Below are 22,866 nucleotides of genomic sequence, written 5' to 3'. Positions count from 1 at the left end.
ATCTAATGAGGATATGATTTGAGCACATGTGCTGCGTAAGATGTTTCTGAAGAGCAAATTGTGCATCCATACGCTTATGTCACCTCTCTTTTTGAGGAACTATTTTTACTCCGCGATATAGCTGGTTGTTGTATGGCTGTCAGTGTAAACGTGAAGTCATGCCTACTAAATAAAATTGTGTTTAGACCTTGGCCTACATACTTTGAGGTAAGAAATTGTGATACAAAAATTATAAGAATTGACTTTCACTTTGTGTGAGTTCATTGGAGTATGAACCTTCATAGAGTGAGCTCCGACGTTCATACAGTTTGGCCCCCACTCTATGAAAGTTCATACTCCAATGAACTCACACAAAGTGAAAGTCAATATTCTTAAATAACGTGACTAACCACGGGTCCAGGTAGTCCTGTGGGTACCTGGGTCCTACTCAGTACCCACCGGACCCGGGTACCCGAGTTACCCATCCCAGCCCAGCCCTACTTCACATGAAATCTATTTCAGTGTCCTGTGTCTTGGGTGAGCATCTGTGCAGTACAAGACAAAACTGGGGCTGCTTATTCAAGCGCCAGTCCAGGATAAATGGCTCAAAGGGGAGATAACTCTCAAGATGAACTGGAATATTTTTCAGCAGAGGAGTCAGTGAGCCTGACAGACTCCAGTGAGTATGTTGAATTCCAGGATCTCAGTGTGGGCACCACAGATGCCCGGCAGCCAGGGACCACGATGGAGGAGAACTCCCCCACCATCCACATCACACCCTCAACTGACTCACAGTCAGAGCGTCATTACAATGAACGGAAACAAGGCCGTAGCAAGAAACAAAAAAGACGATGGAGAAATAAACTGAAGAGCTTACAGCCGACATTTGATTTTCCATTCCAAAATATTGATATCATTGACAATGACTTTTTTGAATTTCTGGGTATTTCAAATAAAATTTCAAGGTCACATGTTCGAAATATCCCAACCTTGTTTAATCTTTGTCTAGATGCTTTGACAATCAAGCAATCATTTTCAAAATTATCTAAAATGTGCTATGTCTCCCCTGCGATGAAGGATGTGTTATGTTATAAACAGGCAGATCTGGCGCTTATGAATATCCAACAATCATGGCTGCTTCAACTGTTGTATTACTTTGAACATACTGATGAGGAGTTGGAAATATCTGATATTGGGAGGAACATGGCGTGCAGGAACATCTGGAACAGCAGAGGTTTTGATTCCGAACTTATATCATCCTATGACTGGCTTGGAGAACCAGATTCATCAGTATTGCTCTTCACAAATCAGTGCTATCAAGTTCAGACGAGTATGGTTTTCCTTAACCCCCCTGCCTTTGTATCAGGTAGGTGTTTTCTTCAAGGGCAATTTCTTATTTGTGTTCATGTCATCATCAGTTTATTAAGCTTGGTTGGTAAAAAAGAAATCTCTGCCATGTGATATGACTTGACATTTTTTGTTGACATTGTTGTTGACAGTGGTGGCGAGTGTGATAAAATGATTGAAATTGTTAACAATGATGTTGACAGTGGTGGGGAGTGTGATAGAAAGGAGGACAGTTGTTAACATTGTTGTTGACAGTGGTGGTGAGTGTGATAGACATGATGGCAGTTGTGAACAGTGTTGTTGACAGTGGTGGTGAGTGTGATAGAAAGGATGACAATTGTTAACAATAATGTTGACAGTGGTGGGGAGTGTGATAGAAAGGAGGACAGTTGTTAACATTGTTGTTGACAGTGGTGGTGAGTGTGATAGACATGATGGCAGTTGTTAACAGTGTTGTTGACAGTGGTGGTGAGTGTGATAGAAAGGATGATAATTGTTAACATTGTTGTTGACAGTGGTGGTGAGTGTGATAGACATGATGGCAGTTGTTAACAGTGTTGTTGACAGTGGTGGTGAGTGTGATAGACATGATGGCAGTTGTTAACAGTGTTGTTGACAGTGGTGGTGAGTGTGTTAGACATGATGGCAGTTGTTAACAGTGTTGTTGACAGTGGTGGTGAGTGTGATAGAAAGGAGGACAATTATTGTTAACAGTGTTGTTGACAGTGGTGGTGAGTGTGATAGACATGATGGCAGTTGTTAACAGTGTTGTTGACAGTGGTGGTGAGTGTGATAGAAAGGAGGACAGTTGTTAATATTGTTGTTGACAGTAGTGGTGAGTGTGATAGAAAGGAGGACAGTTGTTAACGGTGTTGTTGACAGTAATGGTGAGTGTGTTAGACATGATGGCAGTTGTTAACATTGTTGTTGACAGTGGTGGGGAGTGTGATAGACATGATGGCAGTTGTTAACATTGTTGTTGACAGTGGCGGTGAGTGTGATAGACATGATGGCAGTTGTTAACAGTGTTGTTGACAGTAGTGGTGAGTGTGATAGAAAGGAGGACAGTTGTTTACATTGTTGTTGACAGTGGGGGGGGGGGGGGGGGTGTTATAGAAAGGAGGACAGTTGTTAACATTGTTGTTAACAGTAATGGTGAGTGTGTTAGACATGATGGCAGTTGTTAACATTGTTGTTGACAGTGGTGGGGAGTGTGATAGACATGATGGCAGTTGTTAACAGTGTTGTTGACAGTAGTGGTGAGTGTGATAGAAAGGAGGACAGTTGTTAACAGTGTTGTTGACAGTGGTGGTGAGTGTGATAGAAAGGAGGACAGTTGTTAACAGTGTTGTTGACAGTAGTGGTGAGTGTGATAGAAAGGATGACAGTTGTTAACATTGTTGTTGACAGTGGGGGGGGGGGGGGGGGGGGGGGGTGTTATAGAAAGGAGGACAGTTGTTAACAGTGCTGTTGACAGTGGTGGTGAGTGTGTTAGACATGATGGCAGTTGTTAACATTGTTGTTGACAGTGGTGGTGAGTGTGATAGAAAGGATGGCAGTTGTTAACATTGTTGTTGACAGTAATGGTGAGTGTGTTAGACATGATGGCAGTTGTTAACATTGTTGTTGACAGTGGTGGTGAGTGTGATAGACATGATGGCAGTTGTTAACATTGTTGTTGACAGTGGTGGTGAGTGTTATAGAAAGGAGGACAATTGTTAACATTGTTGTTGACAGTGGTGGTGAGTGTGTTAGACATGATGGCAGTTGTTAACATTGTTGTTGACAGTGGTGGTGAGTGTGATAGACATGATGGCAGTTGTTAACATTGTTGTTGACAGTGGTGGTGAGTGTGTTAGACATGATGGCAGTTGTTGACAGTGGTGGTGAGTGTGATAGAAATTATTGAAATTGTTAACATTGATGTTGACAGTGGTGGTGAGTGTGATAGACATGATGGCAGTTGTTAACAGTGTTGTTGACAGTGGTGGTGAGTGTGATAGACATGATGGCAGTTGTTAACATTGTTGTTGACAGTGGTGGTGAGTGTGATAGACATGATGGCAGTTGTTAACAGTGTTGTTGACAGTGGTGGTGAGTGTGTTAGACATGATGGCAGTTGTTAACATTGTTGTTGACAGTGGTGGTGAGTGTGATAGACATGATGGCAGTTGTTAACAGTGTTGTTGACAGTGGTGGTGAGTGTGATAGAAAGGAGGACAGTTGTTAACATTGCTTTTGACAATGGCGGTGAGCGATAGAAAGGATGACAGCTGTCAACGGTGTTGTTGTCAGTGGTTGTGCGAGAGAGAAATGATAATAGTTGTAAACAGAGTTGTTGACAGTGGTTGTGAGCGATAGAAATTATTACATATAGTAATGACAGTTGTTAACATTGTTGTTGACAGTGGTTGTGAGAGATAGAAATGATAACAGTTGTTAACCGTGTTGTTGACAGTGGTTGTGAGAGAGAGAAATGATAACAGTTGTAAACAGAGTTGTTGTCAGTGGTTGTGAGAGATAGAAATGATAACAGTTAACGGTGTTGTTGACAGTGGTTGTGAGAGAGAGAAATGATAACAGTTGTAAACAGAGTTGTTGACAGTGGTCGTGAGAGATAGAAATGATAACAGTTGTTAACGGTGTTGTTGACAGTGGTTGTGAGAGATAGAAATGATAACATTTAGTAATGATAGTTGTTAACATTGTTTGTTGACAGTGGTGGCGAGTGTGATAGAGAGTATGCTACCTGAGCATATTTCTGTCGGCCGTCTCAGTCAATCGTCCCAAAACTGCAGATCGGAGTCCCAGCTCCTCCAGAAAACCACTGATACCATGGTCTCCTCTGTCAGGGACAAATTCAGGAAACGGTGATATATATGTATATACACCTGAATCATAACTGGCTCCACTGGTCAGCTTATGACAAAGGAATTATGTGCACTGCCTTAGACCACCACCCTAGACCATCACCTTAGACCATCACCCTAGACCATCACCTTAGACCACCATCTTAGACTACCACTCTAGACCATCACCTTAGACCACCACCAAAGACCACCACCAAAGACCATCACCTTAGACCACCACCTTAGACCACCATCTTAAACCACCACCTTACACCACCATCTTAGACTACCACAATAGACCACCACCTTAGACGACCACATTAGAAACCACCCTATACCACCATCTTAGGCCACCACCTTAGACAACCACCCTATACCACCACCTTAGACCGACACGTAAGACCACCACGGTAGACAACCACCCTAGACGGCCATCTTATACCACCACCCTAGACCACCATCTTAGACCACCACCTTACACAACCAACTTAGACCACCACCTTAGATCACCATCATAGACCACCACCTTAGACCACCATCTTAAACTACCACCCTAGACCACCACCTTGGACCACCACGTTAGACCACCACCCTATACCACCACCCTAGACCACCACCTTAAACCACCACCCTATACCACCATCTTAGACTACCACCTTAGACCACCACCATCTCAGACTTCCACCTTAGACCACCATCTTAGACCACCACCCTAGACCACCACTTCAACTGGAGCCAGATTTATATACCTATACTGCTACTACAGATGGAATTTTTTATGCAAAAATGATGATGTGATTCAACGGTCGTCATGAGATTAAACTAAATTCATTATTATATATTTATGTAAGCATTCTTCTAAATGTTGGTTTTGACACGGATTAATTGTTGTCTCCCCTGTTCTATGAACTTTTTTTCCTCGTCTTCGCTACTAATACCACTGGTTCTGACAACACTAAACGAAACTCCTCTTCAGATATCTTACAATCAGCCATCGCTGTTGAAATATGATCCTCAATGCTGTGCAACTTTGCTTCGGCGAGTATCCGATTATAATCGTGTTTTAATGCTTTCTTTTGCAACTTACGAGAAATGAATTTTATCGCTATTCCTGCCAGTCCTGAGACTCCGGCGGCTATTTGCATGCCAAGCACGATAGGCGCGGCGATTATAGTTGATAATAAACTAACACCGGCTACACCGAGTCCCATGCCAGCTGTTACAAGCGCGGTGTCAACTCCGTCGAGAGCATTCACGGCTCGGCGATACTTTTTATACAATCCAAGTCTCAACTCCCTCCCCTTCTCTATTCGATATTTTATGTCGCTTATTTGATGTAATCGAAATTCATCAACATAATCGAGCGCTGGATATAAATCCATATTATTATATCATATAATAGTCTTTAATTGGTCTTGCTTAAATGTTTTGAGAGTATACATCAACCTTATCAAATGTATATTATACCGCATGAATATCTTAGTAAGAGAAATGCTGTCACTTTTAATAATTTGGACCCCCTCAAGGGTTGCAATGGGTGATGCTCCAATATGAATAATACTGCAACATTGACGTTGGTGTTTCTTTAGCCATTTAATCGATAGACCTGGTAATATTTCAAAGGCATCTTCCGGTGCATCTCCGAACAAGACTTCAATAATAAGCGTAGAAAGATTAGGTATTGCACTCAAGTTCTGTTTAATATCATTGAATTCAGTAATCAAATTTAAACTAACATTTTTTGATGCCGGACGACTATATAACATATGACCTGGGTTTTCTGGCAGGGGGGTGACTAACACACTTTTTCGTTTTGATGGGATATAAGCCCCGAGTACGACCCCACTATTTTTAATATCTTAGTTAAATTATGTGCCTTACCCATCATCACATACGGTGGGGTAATGACAATATTCAGTAGGCACTCGATGTTTGCTTCGATCATAGTCCATTTATTATCATCGTTGAGGGTAAGATTATACGAAGTGTTTTTATGGAGTCTACTAACGTCGACTTGCTTAAATCTCCTAGATTACCTGTGAATGTAACTTCTTTCCGCTTGTATACATTATCTTGTAAGTGTAAAGCGTATAACTTACCATCGGTACCGGGTTTACAGAATCCTTCTGTGTCTCCGAGATCGGAAAGCGCAATTGTATTACATTGTCTGAGCGTTCCAGGGCCTGATGAATCAACCATTATTTATAATATGGAGTGTTACACTCAAGTATCCTATATGTACAGGTTGATGTTTTACATCTAATACAGAAATTTTGAGATCTGAAATAATACCACGCTTTAATTTTTTATATTGTAATGATGAGAAAGATTCCGTTCTACCGCTATTGTATTTTTCATCTTTGACTGGAACAGCTCTGAGTAGAGTTGAAGGACTTTCTAGTTGAATATTATCCGTCGTACTTATCTGATCAAGATGGATGCACAACTCTTTATAGGGAACTAAATCGGGTAATTTAACTCCATGCACTGTTTTGTTGGGTGGTATTACTCCTCCGCGTGCAAGTCCAAGTGTATCTGCTATGTTCCGGACAAGAATTACTTGCTTTTCTCAAGAGTTTAAAATCAGCATCCCATTCGATTCATTTTGTGTGAGACTAACTCCCAAAGGCTTAAAAAATTCATCATTGAGTGAGGATACACTGTAATACCCATCAGGTATAATGTGGCCTTTTCTATTTATTATTGTCTGAGTATTTCTTCTCGCAGCACTTATATTGGTCCACCTTTTTAGTTTCTTGAAAAGGTATTCTAAGGCTAATAATAAATTAGTGGAAGGATATGATCCGAGTAAACCCGACACGCATATATTATATCTCGACGCCAACAATTTGTACGGATGGGCTATGAGTCAACCTTTACCCACGGGTGGTTTTGAGATGGTCGAAGTGAATGATATCCATAATATCAATGTGAATAAAGGGTACATACTAGAAGTTGACTTGGAATATCCAAATTCGTTACATAAAGACCATAACAGTTATCCGCTAGCTCCCGAAAGATTAATGGTTAATAAAGATTGGATGTCGGAATATCAACACTCCTTGATGGGTAATACTAGGTTAGCTAACGTAGAAAAACTTGTACCAAATTTGATGGATAAGACAAAATGTATAGTTCACTACAGAAATTTCAGTTATATCTATCGTTAGGTATGAAACTAAAGAAAATACACAGAGTTCTAAAGTTTGATCAAAGCCCTTGGATGGAGCCCTATATAAGGTTGAACACAGATTTAAGAAAGATAGCTACCAGCAATTTTGAAAAGAACCTATATAAGCTCATGAATAACTCAGTATTTGGTAAAACTATGGAGAATCTAAGGAAGCGTGTTGATGTTAAATTAGTCAGGTCTAATGTGGAAGAAAGACTCAGGAAACTTATAGCCAGTCCGGCTTTTAACAGAAGCAAGATATTTGATAACGACTTGGCCGCGTTGCATATGCAGAAGAGTAATATAAAGTTCAACAGGCCGGTGTACGTCGGTATGAGTATTCTTGACTTGTCAAAACACTTAATGTATGACTTTTATTACAACGAACTTAAGAAGCAATACGGCGATAGATGCGAGGTGTTATATACCGACACAGATTCTTTGTTGATGGAAATACAAACCGAGGATGTGTATAAAGATATGCCAGAAAAAATAGATATGTACGACACAAGCGATTACCCAAAAGATAATCCACTGCACAGCGTAGTAAATAAAAAGCTGTTAGGTAAGATGAAGGATGAATGTGCTGGGACTCCTATAGCGGAGTATGTCGGATTAAGACCTAAGATGTATTCTATAAAGAAGTCCGATAATGGAGAGATAAGAAAAGCTAAGGGTGTTAAGAAGTACCGTATTTTCTTGAGTATAGTGCGCACTTTTTTTCCAAAAAACGCAGCTGTGTAGGGGTATGTGGTGAAAAAGCATATCAAACACGAACAGTATAAAGAAGCATTATTCAAGGGTAGAACATTCAAACACGAGATGAACTCTTTAAGAAGTTACAATCACAGGATATATGAATTAAGAATGAACAAGACATCATTATCCCCCTTAGAAACAAAGAGATGGATTGATAAGGATGGTGTAACTACCTATGCTTATGGTTATTTAGGGTGGTAATACTGTATCGTCGGGAACTATGAGCAACTCTTCTCGTACAAATGCCCTGCCCGGTCCATCTTTAAGATAATAAAGAATAGGCTCTCCTTTCGTAACCAATCAACTAATGTTATATGTCTTAAGGGACCAAATTGGATTGGTTGCGCGACGTAGGCCTCCTTCGAGTTCACCGGGCTGGTATAAATATCTTACGCTTACTCTACCCGGAAGTTTTTGTTCTTTGCCTCTCCTCGGTGCTGAAGATTTGGAAATCACGGATTTCATTTTAATCGCATCAGATGGTTTCTTCCCGATTAATCCCGTTACTTCATTATTCAGCGCTGATACAACAGCTGATAATCGTGTCACCCATTCGGTTGATCTCAATCGTTCCGATTTCATTTCGATCCCATACTGATAGCCAAACAAACATTCCACTAATGTCCGGTTAAATTTTTCGACGATAGCTTGACTACGGTGGGCCTCTTTTCACCACGCCTGATTTCGACATCGTGCTTTGTTAACAGTTTAGTTACTGATCCCATAAACTCGCGACCAGGATCTACTTGAAATAGCTTAGGCCATTTTAGTGGTTCGCGTTTATATATGCGACTCAGTGCATTAGCTACATCTGTTGAGGTTTTGAGGTTAATGGCTCAGCCTCTTTGTATCGACTAGCCACATCCACTGTGGTCAAAGCGTATTTATACGTTTTGCGTCCTACCTTATCATGGGGAAGAAACAAGAGGTCAGCCTGATAAACTTCATTCGTTGTTAAAATATCAAACTTCTTCCTCGGTATATAACGCGGTGCCGGTAAGTATATTTGCCACATCGCTTGTTTCTTTAACCAATCCTTGGCCACATCTTTAGATACCTTAGCCGCGGTGGCTAATTTTTTTATTGCTCCTATACCTTTCCAATATCCTCGTGGGCTATAGTAAATTTTATTCATTATTAATTAATATTGATGTTTCTTTTAATTAGTCTCATGATGATTGTTGAATCGCATCATCATTTTTACATAACAAATTCCATCTGTAGTAGCAGTATAGGTATATAAATCTGGCTCCAGTTGAAGTGAGCCAGAACCCCTATTACCTATACTACTCCCTGGACCACCACCTCAGACCACCATCTAAGACTACCACCCTAGACCACCACCCTGGACCACCACACTTGACCATGTCCAGTGTTTTTGATCTGATAGGTGTGTTCATAAATACCTGTTTTAGAATTTCAGAAGATGAGTTACATTTGCAAGCATCCTACTGTTTCTACTGGTTTTGCCAGTGACAAGAAAGTGTTGTGACAAAGCACTGAAGCAATATCCCCACCCCATTCTCTCCCACTTTTGTTCCAGGTACCCCAAGATTTACAAGTACTTGTTTGATAGAGCACTTCCCTATGTGTTCTGGGCTCGAGGGAACATCAGCCTTGCTGCGGAATGTTTCATGAGGCTTGCACAGACCATGGAGGAAGGTGAGATTCAACTTGGAGAACTACATGGGCTGCTGTAATGGGATATCTTCTGGTATCCAATGAATCGATGATTCCACCAAATATGTCTTTCAAGTCTGATCAAGTTATTCAATCATAATTGAGGTCAGCCTTTTCCAATTAGTATCTAGGATGTATACGCATTGGTCCTAAAACAAAGGGTCAACATTTGTTTTTGTAATTTGTAACCTTTGAATACACATGGTCCTGTGCACAGCGCACAGATCACAAATCAGGTGAAGTTAAGCAACGTTGGTCTCGAAGAGTAGATGGATGGGTGACCACGTTAAGCAGCTTGACTCCTGAGAGTTTCTAGGGCTTCGGTCCTGCCCCACACTGAAGCACATGTACCACATGTGGTGTCTCCACAGGCAAGTGACTCTGTTCTAAATGTGTTTCTGTTCACCCAGAAGTGAGTGGGTACCTGGTAGGATGAGATGGTAATTCAGCTGTCAACCTTCTAGCACCTCACAGGCAGCTTGGGTTGTATACTCCCCAGGGAGCTGAGAGCTCATTGATCCATTGACCGGGGTAATAATAGTGTAGCGCTATGAGCATCCACTTGGTGAATGGAATCTGGCGCATTATAATTGAACTTATTATTATTATCAACTTCTGAACTGTAGGATATCTTATCTGATGTTCAAGAAGCTGAATCTCTAAATGGATTCCTTATCCAAATATATATATGGTTACAACAAATGACATACTGAAAATCTGTGCATGCATGTATCTATATTTAAGTATATGAGGTAAATCACCCCCCTACTCCTACGATGTCATGCCCATGTTGACTTCCTAACTATACTTCTCGTCCAAAGTTTAGACTCTAGAGGATATTTTAGTGCCTTGATTAAACTAAGCCTACGAATCGAAAGTAAACCTGACTCTGCGACAGTACATCAATAGTAAATTGTTTGGACACAACAAGCCGCTGTCAAACACTAAATTCAAACACACAACTTGAATCTATTACTGTTGAACAGAAATTGAAAATACTGATGTCTTTGTGGATATTTAACGCGATTATCTGCCATTGCATAACCAAAGCGAATGAGAAATTGGTGAAAGTCACTTTACCATGAGAAAGCATGCAGCATGCAGTTCATCTTGCAACATTTGGCTATACATTGCGTTCGACAATAATGCAACAGTCAGTTCAAATCATCATTGTTTGTGATCAAAGCTTATACCAAGAAGTTTGAAATCAAGCTATAGGATTACTGCAGGATGGATCTAACCTTTGGATTCGGTTTTCTGTGAGTGATTGTCCTTGATCAGGTCACCCAAAGTCTTCACATGCCCATGTTGAGAGGACATATTGATCTGATGTCCTGCCCATGTTGAGAGGACATATTCATCTGATGTCCTGCCCATGTTAAGAGGACATATTCATCTGATGTCCTGCCCATGTTGAGAGGACATTCATCTGATGTCCTGCCTATGTTGACAGGACATATTGATCTGATGTCCTGCCCATGTTGAGAGGACATATTGATCTGATGTCCTTCCCATGTTGACAGGACATATTCATCTGATGTCCTGCCCATGTTGAGAGGACATTCATCTGATGTCCTGCCTATGTTGACAGGACATATTGATCTGATGTCCTGCCCATGTTGAGAGGACATTCATCTGATGTCCTGCCCATGTTGAGAGGACATATTGATATGATGTCCTGCCCATGTTGAGAGGACATTCATCTGATGTCCTGCCCATGTTGAGAGGACATATTGATCTGATGTCCTGCCCATGTTGAGAGGACATTCATATGATGTCCTGCCCATGTTGACAGGACATTCATCTGATGTCCTGCCTATGTTGACAGGACATATTGATCTGATGTCCTGCCCATGTTGAGAGGACATATTGATCTGATGTCCTTCCCATGTTGACAGGACATATTCATCTGATGTCCTGCCCATGTTGAGAGGACATTCATCTGATGTCCTGCCTATGTTGACAGGACATATTGATCTGATGTCCTGCCCATGTTGAGAGGACATATTGATCTGATGTCCTGCCCATGTTGAGAGGACATATTGATCTGATGTCCTGCCTATGTTGACAGGACATATTGATCTGATGTCCTGCCCATGTTGAGAGGACATTCATCTGATGTCCTGCCCATGTTGAGAGGACATATTGATATGATGTCCTGCCCATGTTGACAGGACATATTGATATGATGTCCTGCCCATGTTGAGAGGACATTCATCTGATGTCCTGCCTATGTTGAGAGGACATATTGATCTGATGTCCTGCCCATGTTGACAGGACATATTGATCTGATGTCCTGCCCATGTTGAGAGGACATTCATCTGATGTCCTGCCCATGTTGAGAGGACATATTGATCTGATGTCCTGCCTATGTTGACAGGACATATTGATCTGATGTCCTGCCCATGTTGAGAGGACATTCATCTGATGTCCTGCCCATGTTGAGAGGACATATTGATATGATGTCCTGCCCATGTTGAGAGGACATTCATCTGATGTCCTGCCCATGTTGACAGGACATATTGATCTGATGTCCTGCCTATGTTGAGAGGACATATTGATCTGATGTCCTGCCCATGTTGAGAGGACATATTGATCTGATGTCCTGCCCATGTTGACAGGACATATTCATCTGATGTCCTGCCTATGTTAAGAGGACATATTCATCAGATGTCCTGCCCATGTTGAGAGGACATATTGATATGATGTCCTGCCCATGTTGAGAGGACATATTCATCTGATGTCCTGCCTATGTTAAGAGGACATATTCATCTGGTGTCCTGCCTATGTTTAGAGGACATATTCATCTGATGTCCTGCCCATGTTGAGAGGACATATTGATCTGATGTCCTGCCCATGTTGAGAGGACATATTCATCTGATGTCCTGCCCATGTTGACAGGACATATTAATCTGATGTCCTGCCCATGTTGAGAGGACATTCATCTGATGTCCTGCCCATGTTGAGAGGACATATTGATCTGATGTCCTGCCCATGTTGACAGGACATATTCATCTGATGTCCTGCCTATGTTAAGAGGACATATTCATCAGATGTCCTGCCCATGTTGAGAGGACATATTGATATGATGTCCTGCCCATGTTGAGAGGACATATTGATCTGATGTCCTGCCCATGTTGACAGGACATATTCATCTGATGTCCTGCCTATGTTAAGAGGACATATTCATCAGATGTCCTGCCCATGTTGAGAGGACATATTGATATGATGTCCTGCCCATGTTGAGAGGACATATTCATCTGATGTCCTGCCTATGTTAAGAGGACATATTGATATGATGTCCTGCCCATGTTGACAGGACATATTGATATGATGTTCTGCCCATGTTGACAGGACATATTGATATGATGTCCTGCCCTTGTTGACAGGACATATTGATATGATGTTCTTGTGATTCTTATGATTTTACTCGTTACAATTTGTATCTTGGGAAGTCTTTACTATCTTTAGGGGAAGTGTTATGGATATACAGAAGTCTTTACTATCTGAAGGGGCAGTGTTATGGAAATACAGAAGTCTTTACTATCTCTAGGGACAGTGTTATGGATATAGAGAAGCCTTTACTATCTGTAGGGGCAGTGTTATGGCTATATAGAAGCCTTTACTATCTCTAGGGGCAGTGTTATGGCTATAGAGAAAGAGTAAACTATAATTAAAACCTGTAGAATATATTTTATCCCAGAGCCGTACAAAGCCATGATCTTGAATGAGGCTGCCAGGCTGTATGCTCAGAATGATGAGTCATCTAGAGCCTACCGTCTTTACATGGAGTCACCGAGGGCAGTAGATGGAGACACCAGCACCCACAGCCTCGATCTCATACTGCAGAAATATATGCTGATGGCTAGCATCTACGACCAGGGGTAAGTGAGGAGAACAGCTCAATAAATTTAAACCAAATCCAGTCTCTTTGACAGAGGTGAATTAGCCAATTAACCTTTCTTTCTAACCTACAAGTGAGGGTGTTTAAAGCACCTATACTTTTCTCATGTTGCCATTATATATTTAATTGCATCAATGATTTATTACAATTTCTGAAATTTATAAGTCCAAAACAAAAGCGGCTGTTTATGTAAGCATGTTATGTTTTAAAGAACTGTTTCGTAACCTGTAATATGACAGTAAAGACAAGATATTTTATGGATGATAACTTCTTTATTTTATTATGATGCAATGTTTTGGTACAGACTGACTCTTGCTGGATAATGGTATAAAGATCTCTACCGAAAAGTTGCATCATAACAGAATAAAGAAGTTGTCATCCATCAAATATCTTGTCTTTACTGTTAGTCATTAACTTCTAAAAATGCCAGTCAGACATCTGTGATGTGAATACCTCCCATTAAAAGGGAAAGGTAAATTTAGCAGTGTTTGCTGATCATTTAGTGTTGGGTATACAGGATAGGTAGTTACATCCATATTTTCCTGCCAATACAGCAACAGTTTCGTTCATGAACTCTCTTTGGCTAATGCCTCAGAGGGCCCACAATGAATCTGTAGGTGTACAAGTATTGGCTGATAAATGTGTAAAATATGGGGACAACTCTATCTGCAGGTTAAAAATAGGGGTACGCTCTTTATCTCACTTCAGCATCTGACGCCATTCATCCATCTGTAGTTTAGCCCATTTCGAGATCCCATTCTCCAAATGTACTGGAAAGTCATGGCAAATTTAAATGCAAACTTAACACCACTACCCATCTTTCCGAGGCTGGGAGTTAACTGACTGTAAGAGTCCAGATCCCACCATTGCCGTACAAAGCTGGAATTTCGGGTGCTCGATCGGAGAGGCACCAGTGGCTGTTAAGAGTTATATCTCTTCTATGTCCCTCCTATTGACCAATCAGATTCCACCTCTCATATCACATTGCATTGCATTGCTAACAAATTGGCGGCACCCAGTGAAGACGATCTGATCAATAATCAAGATCTTTATTGTAATAAAACTCGTCACACTTCGCGAAGTGCATCAGATCATATGAGAACCTTGATTAAAAACATGAAAAGATTTGGAATATATGTGTTGATGCTAAATTGATGTGTACACGTGCTTTTCAAATGCTGCAATTGACCAAAATCTGCATTGCAGTTGAGGTACCGGATGTCAATTTTGGCGTGCGAGTTTGTTTGGACTATGCACAGACTTGATAGTCCAGGCAAAATATAACCCCATAATTCCAGCCAAGTGTGGCAAGGGTGGAAACTGGACATTTACAGTCAGTCAGCTCCCTTACCTGGGGAAGATCACCACCACCCACCTTCACTATTGTCTTATCAAGGACATTGTGCTATAGGCCTGATGATATGAGAGCTTGCTTGTTCACGATTGGAACTTTGCATATAGAGTGCAAGTGTAAAAAGTGTTGTCAAGAAATGAATGATTGATGATAGTGTCAACAATTTCTAGCCCGATGACCCCAGCAAAGGCAGTGTTAGCAGCCGAGACCTGGAACACTGCCATGGCCTATCTGGATGCTTCCTGTCCCATGATCTCCGCCACTCGAGCTGTGGAATCATTCCTGTGTTTCCACAGTGGAACAGCAGTGGGTGAGATATTTACTTTTGATATAATAGGTATGACAGAGCATGTTCAAGATTGTCTGGTGAGATTTGTGTCACTGCCTTTTGACTGTTGCTTCTGTCCACAGTGTGTATCTCTGTCTACTGACTGTTGCTTCTGTCCACAGAGAGAGTTCAGATTGTATGGAGGGACGTGTGTCACTGTCTATTGACTGTTGCTTCTGTCCACAGAGAGAGTTCAGATTGTATGGAGGGATGTGTGTCACTGTCTATTGACTGTTGCTTCTGTCCACAAAGAGAGTTAAGATTGTCTGGAGTGATGTGTGTCACTGTCTATTGACTGTTGCTTCTGTCCACAAAGAGTGTTCAGATTGTCTGGAGGGATGTGTGTCACTGTCTATTGACTATTGCTTCTGTCCACAAAGAGTGTTCAGATTGTCTGGAGTGATGTGTGTCACTGTCTATTGACTGTTGCTTCTGTCCACAGAGAGTGTTCAGGATCGTCTGGAGGGGTGTGTGTCACTGTCTATTGACTGTTGCTTCTGTCCACAGAGAGTGTTCAGGATCGTCTGGAGGGGTGTGTGAAGCTGATAGAGAGACTGGTGGGGTCTTGTGAGGTCTTGCTGCTCCATCTGTCCCTGGTGAAGGCCCTGCTTGGAGATGACAAGGGATCAACAAAGGTGTACAAGTCATTGATTAGCAGGTATAGGGAAGATTTAAACCAATGACTTACAAGGTGTTGTTGTGGACACACATTATTTTTTAACTTAAATGACAAAATATCCTCAATTTTAAGCACAGTAATGAGCTACATTTTTTACATCGTTCTAAATATCGCATAAGAAACCTCACACTATACGTTCAGTTCCAGAGTTTTCATCACACTTAAGAAACATTCGTAGTTTTTTCAGCAATCACAAGAACAACCGTAAAACATTTCCCGCACTTTATCTTAAAAACAGGCCATCTTCAGAGTATTTACAATGTTTGTGTGATGCCATACCCCTTGTTATAGGGTGCGTAATCGCAATTAGCATGTCCGATGGAAACGTATGATGTCCGGAAACCTATGATCCAATGCTATATAGTTAACCTAGCTGTAACACATCGAAAACACAATTATGTTATCTCCATATTGAAAGTATTCAACTATTTATATATGTTATGTATGGATGGAGAAGAAGTTTCGTCTCTAATACTTTTTGAGCAAATGGAGTAAATAAAGTTATTCAGGTATACATTTCTTTTTAATTTGGTTATTCTAGTTTTTCATCAAGAAGAGACAATCCTAACCCATGGCAACCAGTTCTTGACCAAGTTAAGAATTGTGACATCCCAAATATCATGAAGGTCATATGGAGGACACAGCTCAGCCATCTTCGGATTGTCAGAGACAAGTAAGTTTGTTTCCTCGTCAGTTTTGGCTTTTCGTTGTAAATTCAGTGGAATAATTTTGAGTTGATGTAGAGTTATGAAACATTGTTTAGGAATTAATTTGCTTTTATTGTCACTTATAGAGTGACCTCCCTTTGCTGCCAACATATGCGAGACTAGAGTGAAGCAGATTTTATGGAATTGCAATGCAGTCACCATGCAATTTTCAGTACATACAGTTTTCCCCGAATGAGAGGGACATGGCAGAATGTCCCTGTATGCAGTGTACTCATTTTTATTTCAAGTATAAGACATGTATATTAAAGGCAGATTTGATAACAAAAATACCACTTCAGTGAGATAGAATTTCACAACTTTGGTTATATGTGATGTATTTTACAGATTTTTGAAAAAGGACGGGTGCACTTAAAATTCAGAACTACTGGCACACAATTTTTAAACAATTTGAGATTAATTTAATTGTTTGATAGTAGGGCTGGGACGAGTCCAAATTTACTACCGGGGTACTCCCCCCTATTCCCCGACCCTACCCGGGTGCCCACTGTAGATCTCAGTAGATGTCTCAAAATGTCCGATTGGGAACCTGTTTAGCATTGCCCTGGCAAATCGTATTTAGATACATGTATTAAACAATCTGGTCATTCATACACTGAAGTTGAATTACATTATGTCTTTATTCAACCATATGAAAAATCAGAAGGAATGGGTGCATAGTCAGAAAGAAATGCGAACATTAGTGACTTTAGTGTAACCATATAGTTCTAGATAATTTTTGTCATTAAACAATATATCATGTGACTAACCACGGGTCCGGGTAGTCCTGTGGGTACCCGGGTCCTACTCAGTACCCATTGGACCCGGGTACCCGAGTTACCCATCCCAGCTCTATTTGATAGGCATTACTTAGAAGTTGACGGATGACAAAGTAGAAACCATCTATGGATAACTTCTTTAATTCTGTAAAGGCGACGTTTCGGTATAGATCCTTATACCATTGTCAAGCAAATCTAAATGAGGACTTACTTACTTACTTACTTTGGAGATTTAACGTGCGCTTTCCGACTGATGCGTATTTCGCACACAGGCCCGGCCAGGCCATTTAATGTGTTTCCGAAAGGGGCGAAAGTGGTGTGTGCAACCCAAGAGGGGGCTTTAGGGGTTGCTTATATAGAATTTGGGAATTTTGAGATTTGGAATAGATGCCGGTGGGGTTGGGGAGGAGAACTAAGGGAGCTGGGTAAATGAGGACTTACTTACTTACTTATATTGGAGATTTTACGTGCGCTTTCCGACTGCAGCGTATTTCGCACACGGGCCCGGCCAAGCCATTTAATGTGTTTCCGAAAAGGGGAAAAAGTTGTTTGGCAATCCAGTAGGGGTGTTTTTGTGGTTGCTAAAATAGAATTTTGGAAATTTTGAAATTTTGAAAAAATGCCAAGAGGGTTTGGGGGACGAACTAAGGGACCTGAGTATGGAAGTTTGTTAGTTTGATTATGTGGTCTGGTTTTGGTAGATTATTGGGGTTTTAAATGCGATTTATTAGTCCTGTTTTGATTAAGTATACGCCTAAGGCTTTGAATTTTTCTATTTTATTTTGTGGGTTTAGGATTGCTTCTAGAGTAAGAGCCCTATTTAGATTTAGGGTGGTTTGTAGTGTAGTTCGGTGTGTTAGGTAGTGGGTGCAGTGTATGAGTGCGTGTTCTGGGGTTTCTTGTTGTTTGCAATGTGGGCAGGTTCCTGTTGCGTGTTTTCTTATTATTTTGAGGTGGTTATTTAGGTTGGTATGTCCTGTTTGGAGTTTAGTAATTACTCTGTCGATTTTTTTGGATGGATGTAGATTTTTTGGTTTGGTTAGGGGTTTTTTGAGAACCTTTTTGATTTGGCTATTTGAGTTTTGATATAGGTTATGCCATTTTTTGGTGATTTTTTGTTTGTTAACACTTTTAATTTCTGATTTGGAGATGGGTAGGTTTAAGCTTATTTCTGGGATTTTAAGGGATAGTTTAGCTGCGTTATTGGCGTTTTCATTGCCGTATATTCCTACGTGGGCGGGGATCCAAATGAATACTATTTGTTTGCCTGCCTTAGTTAAATCATTTGAGCTTTTTAGTATCTGATTTATTAGTTCAGGGTGATTTTTGGTGTTTTTATTTTGGAGGGCTTGTAGTCCACTGAGCGAGTCGGTAAGTATTAGGATTTTTTGTTCTTTTTTAGATTGTTGATTATGAAGGGCTGAGGCCATGCCCATTAGTTCGGCCGTGAATATTGATTGATTGTTTGGGAGTCGGTAGGATTGTGTGGCTTTAGTTGGTTGTGTGATATGGACTCCGAAACCTGTGTGTTTGGAGATCGGATCTGAGGATCCGTCTGTGTAAATGTGACACCAATTTGGCCAATTTTCATGTATGTATGCTAGTGTGGTGGTTTTGGCTATGTTTGGGTCGGTTTGTTTATTTATTGTGCTAGCTAGTGTTATGTCTATTTTGGGTGTTTTAAGTTTTTGGGTGAAGATATTTGATTTTTTACAGTTTTGTTTAAGATTGTTTATTTGGTGTTCATTTAAGTAATTGGTTATTCTTTGGGATATTGGAGTAAGTAGAGGGTGTTTTCGAGCTAGGGCTTGTTTTTTTGGGCTTATATTTTTGTTTATTAGGCTTTGAATTAGGGGCTTGGATTGAGACGCGGCCCAGAAATTTAGGGTTAATTGTTCCCTACGTAGACTTAGTGGCATTTCTCCTGTTAAGGCCTGGAGTGAAGTGTAGGAGGTGCCATGTTGAGTGCGTGTTATTAGTTTTAGAGCCTGATATTGGATTGAGTCTAGTTTTTTGCTTAGGGATTGGTTTAGGGTGTCGTATATGGCACATCCGTAGTCTATTTTAGATCTAATTAGTGATATATAGAGTGAGAGGAGGGTGTCTTTGGAGGCCCCCCAGTTTGAGCCAGTGAGGCATCTTAGCGTATTTAGATCTTTGCTACATTTAGTTATTAGATTATTTCTGTGAGCGTCCCAGAAGAGATGTTCATCGAAAATTAGTCCTAAGAATTTGGTTTGTTTTAGGAATTGGATTGGTTTGTTGTTTAGCTGGAGTTTTTGGGAGGCGGGTTTCATGTTTTTGTGTTTAAATACTATTCCTGTAGTTTTTTCCGAGTTCAGGGAGAAGCCCCATGTAAATGAGGAACATTGTACAGAATATATATAGTAGGTGGAGGATTAACAGTAACAACAATAACGTACATGAGTGGGATAACATGAGTAAGTGTTGACAACAGAAGGATAATACTGTCACAACACGATGGACAGAGAACACATAGGTGGAAGCCAATGGGACATGAAGCCAATTAAACAGGCTTCACACTCATTCTGACATGGAGGTATGATATATAACTTTAGACAAGGCTGGAGACCCCGATTGCTACCTGTCATGTTTCATTGCTAGCCATAAATAAATAGCCCAATCAACACACAATAACCCTTGTATAAATTGTTTCCCTAATGATTTTACTTACCCATTTATGTACATGTAATGTTTTTTTAAGTTAAGTGTGTATAAAATGTATGCTGTCATGTCAGATCAACCAAAACTTGGAACTATTAGTACTGCAGCACTACACTACCAAGGCCATCTGTTGAAGACTCTGAATATTATTTTTCCAATGTGTATTTTTTAAATGGGAATAAAAACGCAATGTGTAGTGGCATTTTTGTAGATGTTCCTGAGAAACCATACATGTTTGGTGCTTTTGCAAAGTCTATAGCAAATGCAGTGTTCAAACTTTTTGGGATCCTAGGGTCCTTGACATTTGTGTTTGGTTTGAATGTACTTGAACCTAAAAATGAGTAGCCTTTGTAAATAATCAGGGCCTTAACGATATGGATCCCTTGATTTTCATGCTCAGTAAACATGTTGAAATGTTAAAGGGGCACTGATCTAACGCAATTCCCCGGGACTGGTTGTTGCCTTTGTTATTGTTTTTTCCCAGTGAGTACCCGGATGTATAGCAGAAATCTAGACTAGTTCGCGACCTCTGCTGCGCCATTCGTAAGCGCATTAGTCACTTTTATGGGTAGTAATAAGGGCGTATGGTCACATTGATCAACAAAATGAAATACAGTTTTCGAGATAATAAGGAAATGTAGGTATCTTTGTGAGTAGCATCGGTAATGGTGACGAAGTTTTGATAAGTCACTTGCTTGGTAATTTTGCGATTTTCGTTTACACTATTTTGACTTGCAACACAAAGTATATATTTCACCTGAGCATATGCTTTTTTTATAGTGTGTATATTTTTTTACTGTCAAATGTGTAACACATTTATTAAACGTCTAAATATTCAGTTATTTTACAAAGTGACTGAAAAACATTTCCATCTGTATTATTATGACAACGAATTCCAAATATTTTGATGTTTAATGTCATCACCAAGAGACTGAAAATGTAACGTTGAAAAGTACATTTCTAAGTTGTTTGGCTTTTAATCCTACATAATAATCTGTTGTGATGTTTGTAGGCCCTTTTGATCGTCTTGATCAATCTGGACAGATTTTTTAGTCAAAATGGCTGAAATATTTACACATTTTATAAATTGCCTGAGAGAATCACATTTTACAAATTGACGGTAATATATACACGCTTACAAAGGAAAAGACCTGTGACTACAACGACTATCGCGCATTGAAGAATTTCCCAACCAAGACGTAGAGAAACAAGAACGAATCGGTTCAAATGAAGGAAAACAAAATGCAGATATCATAATTACAACCTACCAAATTTATGTGTATAAGTTTTAGGCAGCTTCCTTGTTCGAGGAATGTATCCGTAAATATCCACAACAAGGAACAATATCCCACTCGTCTGCAGCTGTACAAAGAAACTTATTCGATGTCACGTGTCTCAGTAACAATCAAATATTTTAAAAGATATATATCGTTTCGGGATATTATAACCCGTGTTTGTTTCTCAACTGATCGCTTGGATTGTTTCAGGTGTTTTACATAGGTGTCAAGTCTCAATGGTCGGCTGAGAAAGCCCACGTGACAACTATTTTCATAGCGTCCACGGTTCCTAAAAATTCCATTGAGTGATAGATAACAATGATCAATCAATCAACGTATTATCAGTTAACCCTTTGAACAAAGTATGTTGTTTTTACATCGGCACTTCGCGCCATGAGATGAGTGTATTCCCTTTGTTTTAGTAAACCTAGACATGTAAACACTCACTCTTGACATATCCACTGTGCAAGATAACAGTGATTAATCAATCAACGTATTTTCTGTTAATCCTTTGATGACTAGGAACGATCCGTTGATTTACAAAAAAAAGTAAATCAACTGATCATTCATCTCTTGCTTGGCTGCCACGTGCATATTACATAACACACATTTCACCTCACTTCAAACCTGGATTTAGATTGAATAATTACCCCAGACACAATAAATGCCAAATGGGAACCTTTGTCAGGTAATATAAGTGGTGCTACCACTAATTGTACCTGTAATAAATTCATTAACTGAGCATCAAGTGAATGACGACAAATACACAAGTGTAGGGTTATACGAGAAAACGTGGATGACAACAAGGGAGTAGTAATCGTATTATCGACGCAAGCCGAAATCCGAAAATGCTTTCACTGCATGCATACTGTTTTTAGTATTATACTATAACCATCTGGGGTATTTCCAAATGACGACATCCGATGAGCTCCCTTGTTCTTTTTGTCTGTTTGTTTAGGCTGAAGAAATGAATTAACATGCGCCCTTTGTCGAAATCTTTATAGATCACAGTTAACCAATCAGTGTTCAAAAATGCGTAAAACAAATATTGCCTCCAGCCTCCAAGTTTATTTAGCTGTCCTTGCAGACGGTACCCCAGTCTCTGGTCACGCTCAGTTGCGTTGCGTATCATCCGGGTACTCACGGGGGAAAAACAATAACAAAGGCAACAACCAGTCCGTTAGATCAGTGCCCCTTTAAGTGTAGATTAAGATTAAGTGTTGCATTTCATAATGATGACAACGTAAGGCATAAAGAAGACTCACAAGTGCCTGTAGAAGACCTGAATTTTTTTTTATCCCCCCAGCATATAATGATTATGGAGAGGGAGTCCTAAGTTGGATAACTTGTTCCCAATCCATTTCAATCTG

General features: G+C 40.3%; 1 protein-coding gene across 5 annotated transcripts in view; it reads left to right on the top strand.

Annotated features, from left to right (window-relative positions):
• The window catches only part of LOC124137453, a 46,546-nt gene that overhangs the window by 3,320 nt on the left and 20,360 nt on the right, over positions 1-22,866 (top strand). For 2 of the 5 annotated variants that reach the window (XM_046503736.2, XM_046503735.2), the window contains exons 2-8: positions 502-1,345; positions 4,046-4,196; positions 9,650-9,768; positions 13,490-13,670; positions 15,215-15,354; positions 15,880-16,030; positions 16,593-16,724. In XM_046503736.2, the coding sequence (XP_046359692.2) occupies positions 580-1,345; positions 4,046-4,196; positions 9,650-9,768; positions 13,490-13,670; positions 15,215-15,354; positions 15,880-16,030; positions 16,593-16,724 (1,640 nt within the window). In that variant the 5' untranslated portion in view covers positions 502-579. Of the gene's footprint in view, positions 1-501; positions 1,346-4,045; positions 4,197-9,325; positions 9,769-13,472; positions 13,671-15,214; positions 15,355-15,879; positions 16,031-16,592; positions 16,725-22,866 lie in introns of those variants that run through there. The other 3 variants (XM_048387322.1, XM_048387321.1, XM_048387320.1) reach the window with 3 other exon arrangements.

The sequence above is a fragment of the Haliotis rufescens genome, unplaced genomic scaffold (assembly GCF_023055435.1).
Source record: "Haliotis rufescens isolate VD_foot unplaced genomic scaffold, xgHalRufe1.0.p SCAF_7, whole genome shotgun sequence".
NCBI lineage: Eukaryota > Metazoa > Mollusca > Gastropoda > Lepetellida > Haliotidae > Haliotis > Haliotis rufescens.
Note: the sequence above shows the minus strand (reverse complement) of the source record. Positions and strands in the feature narration are given on the sequence as shown.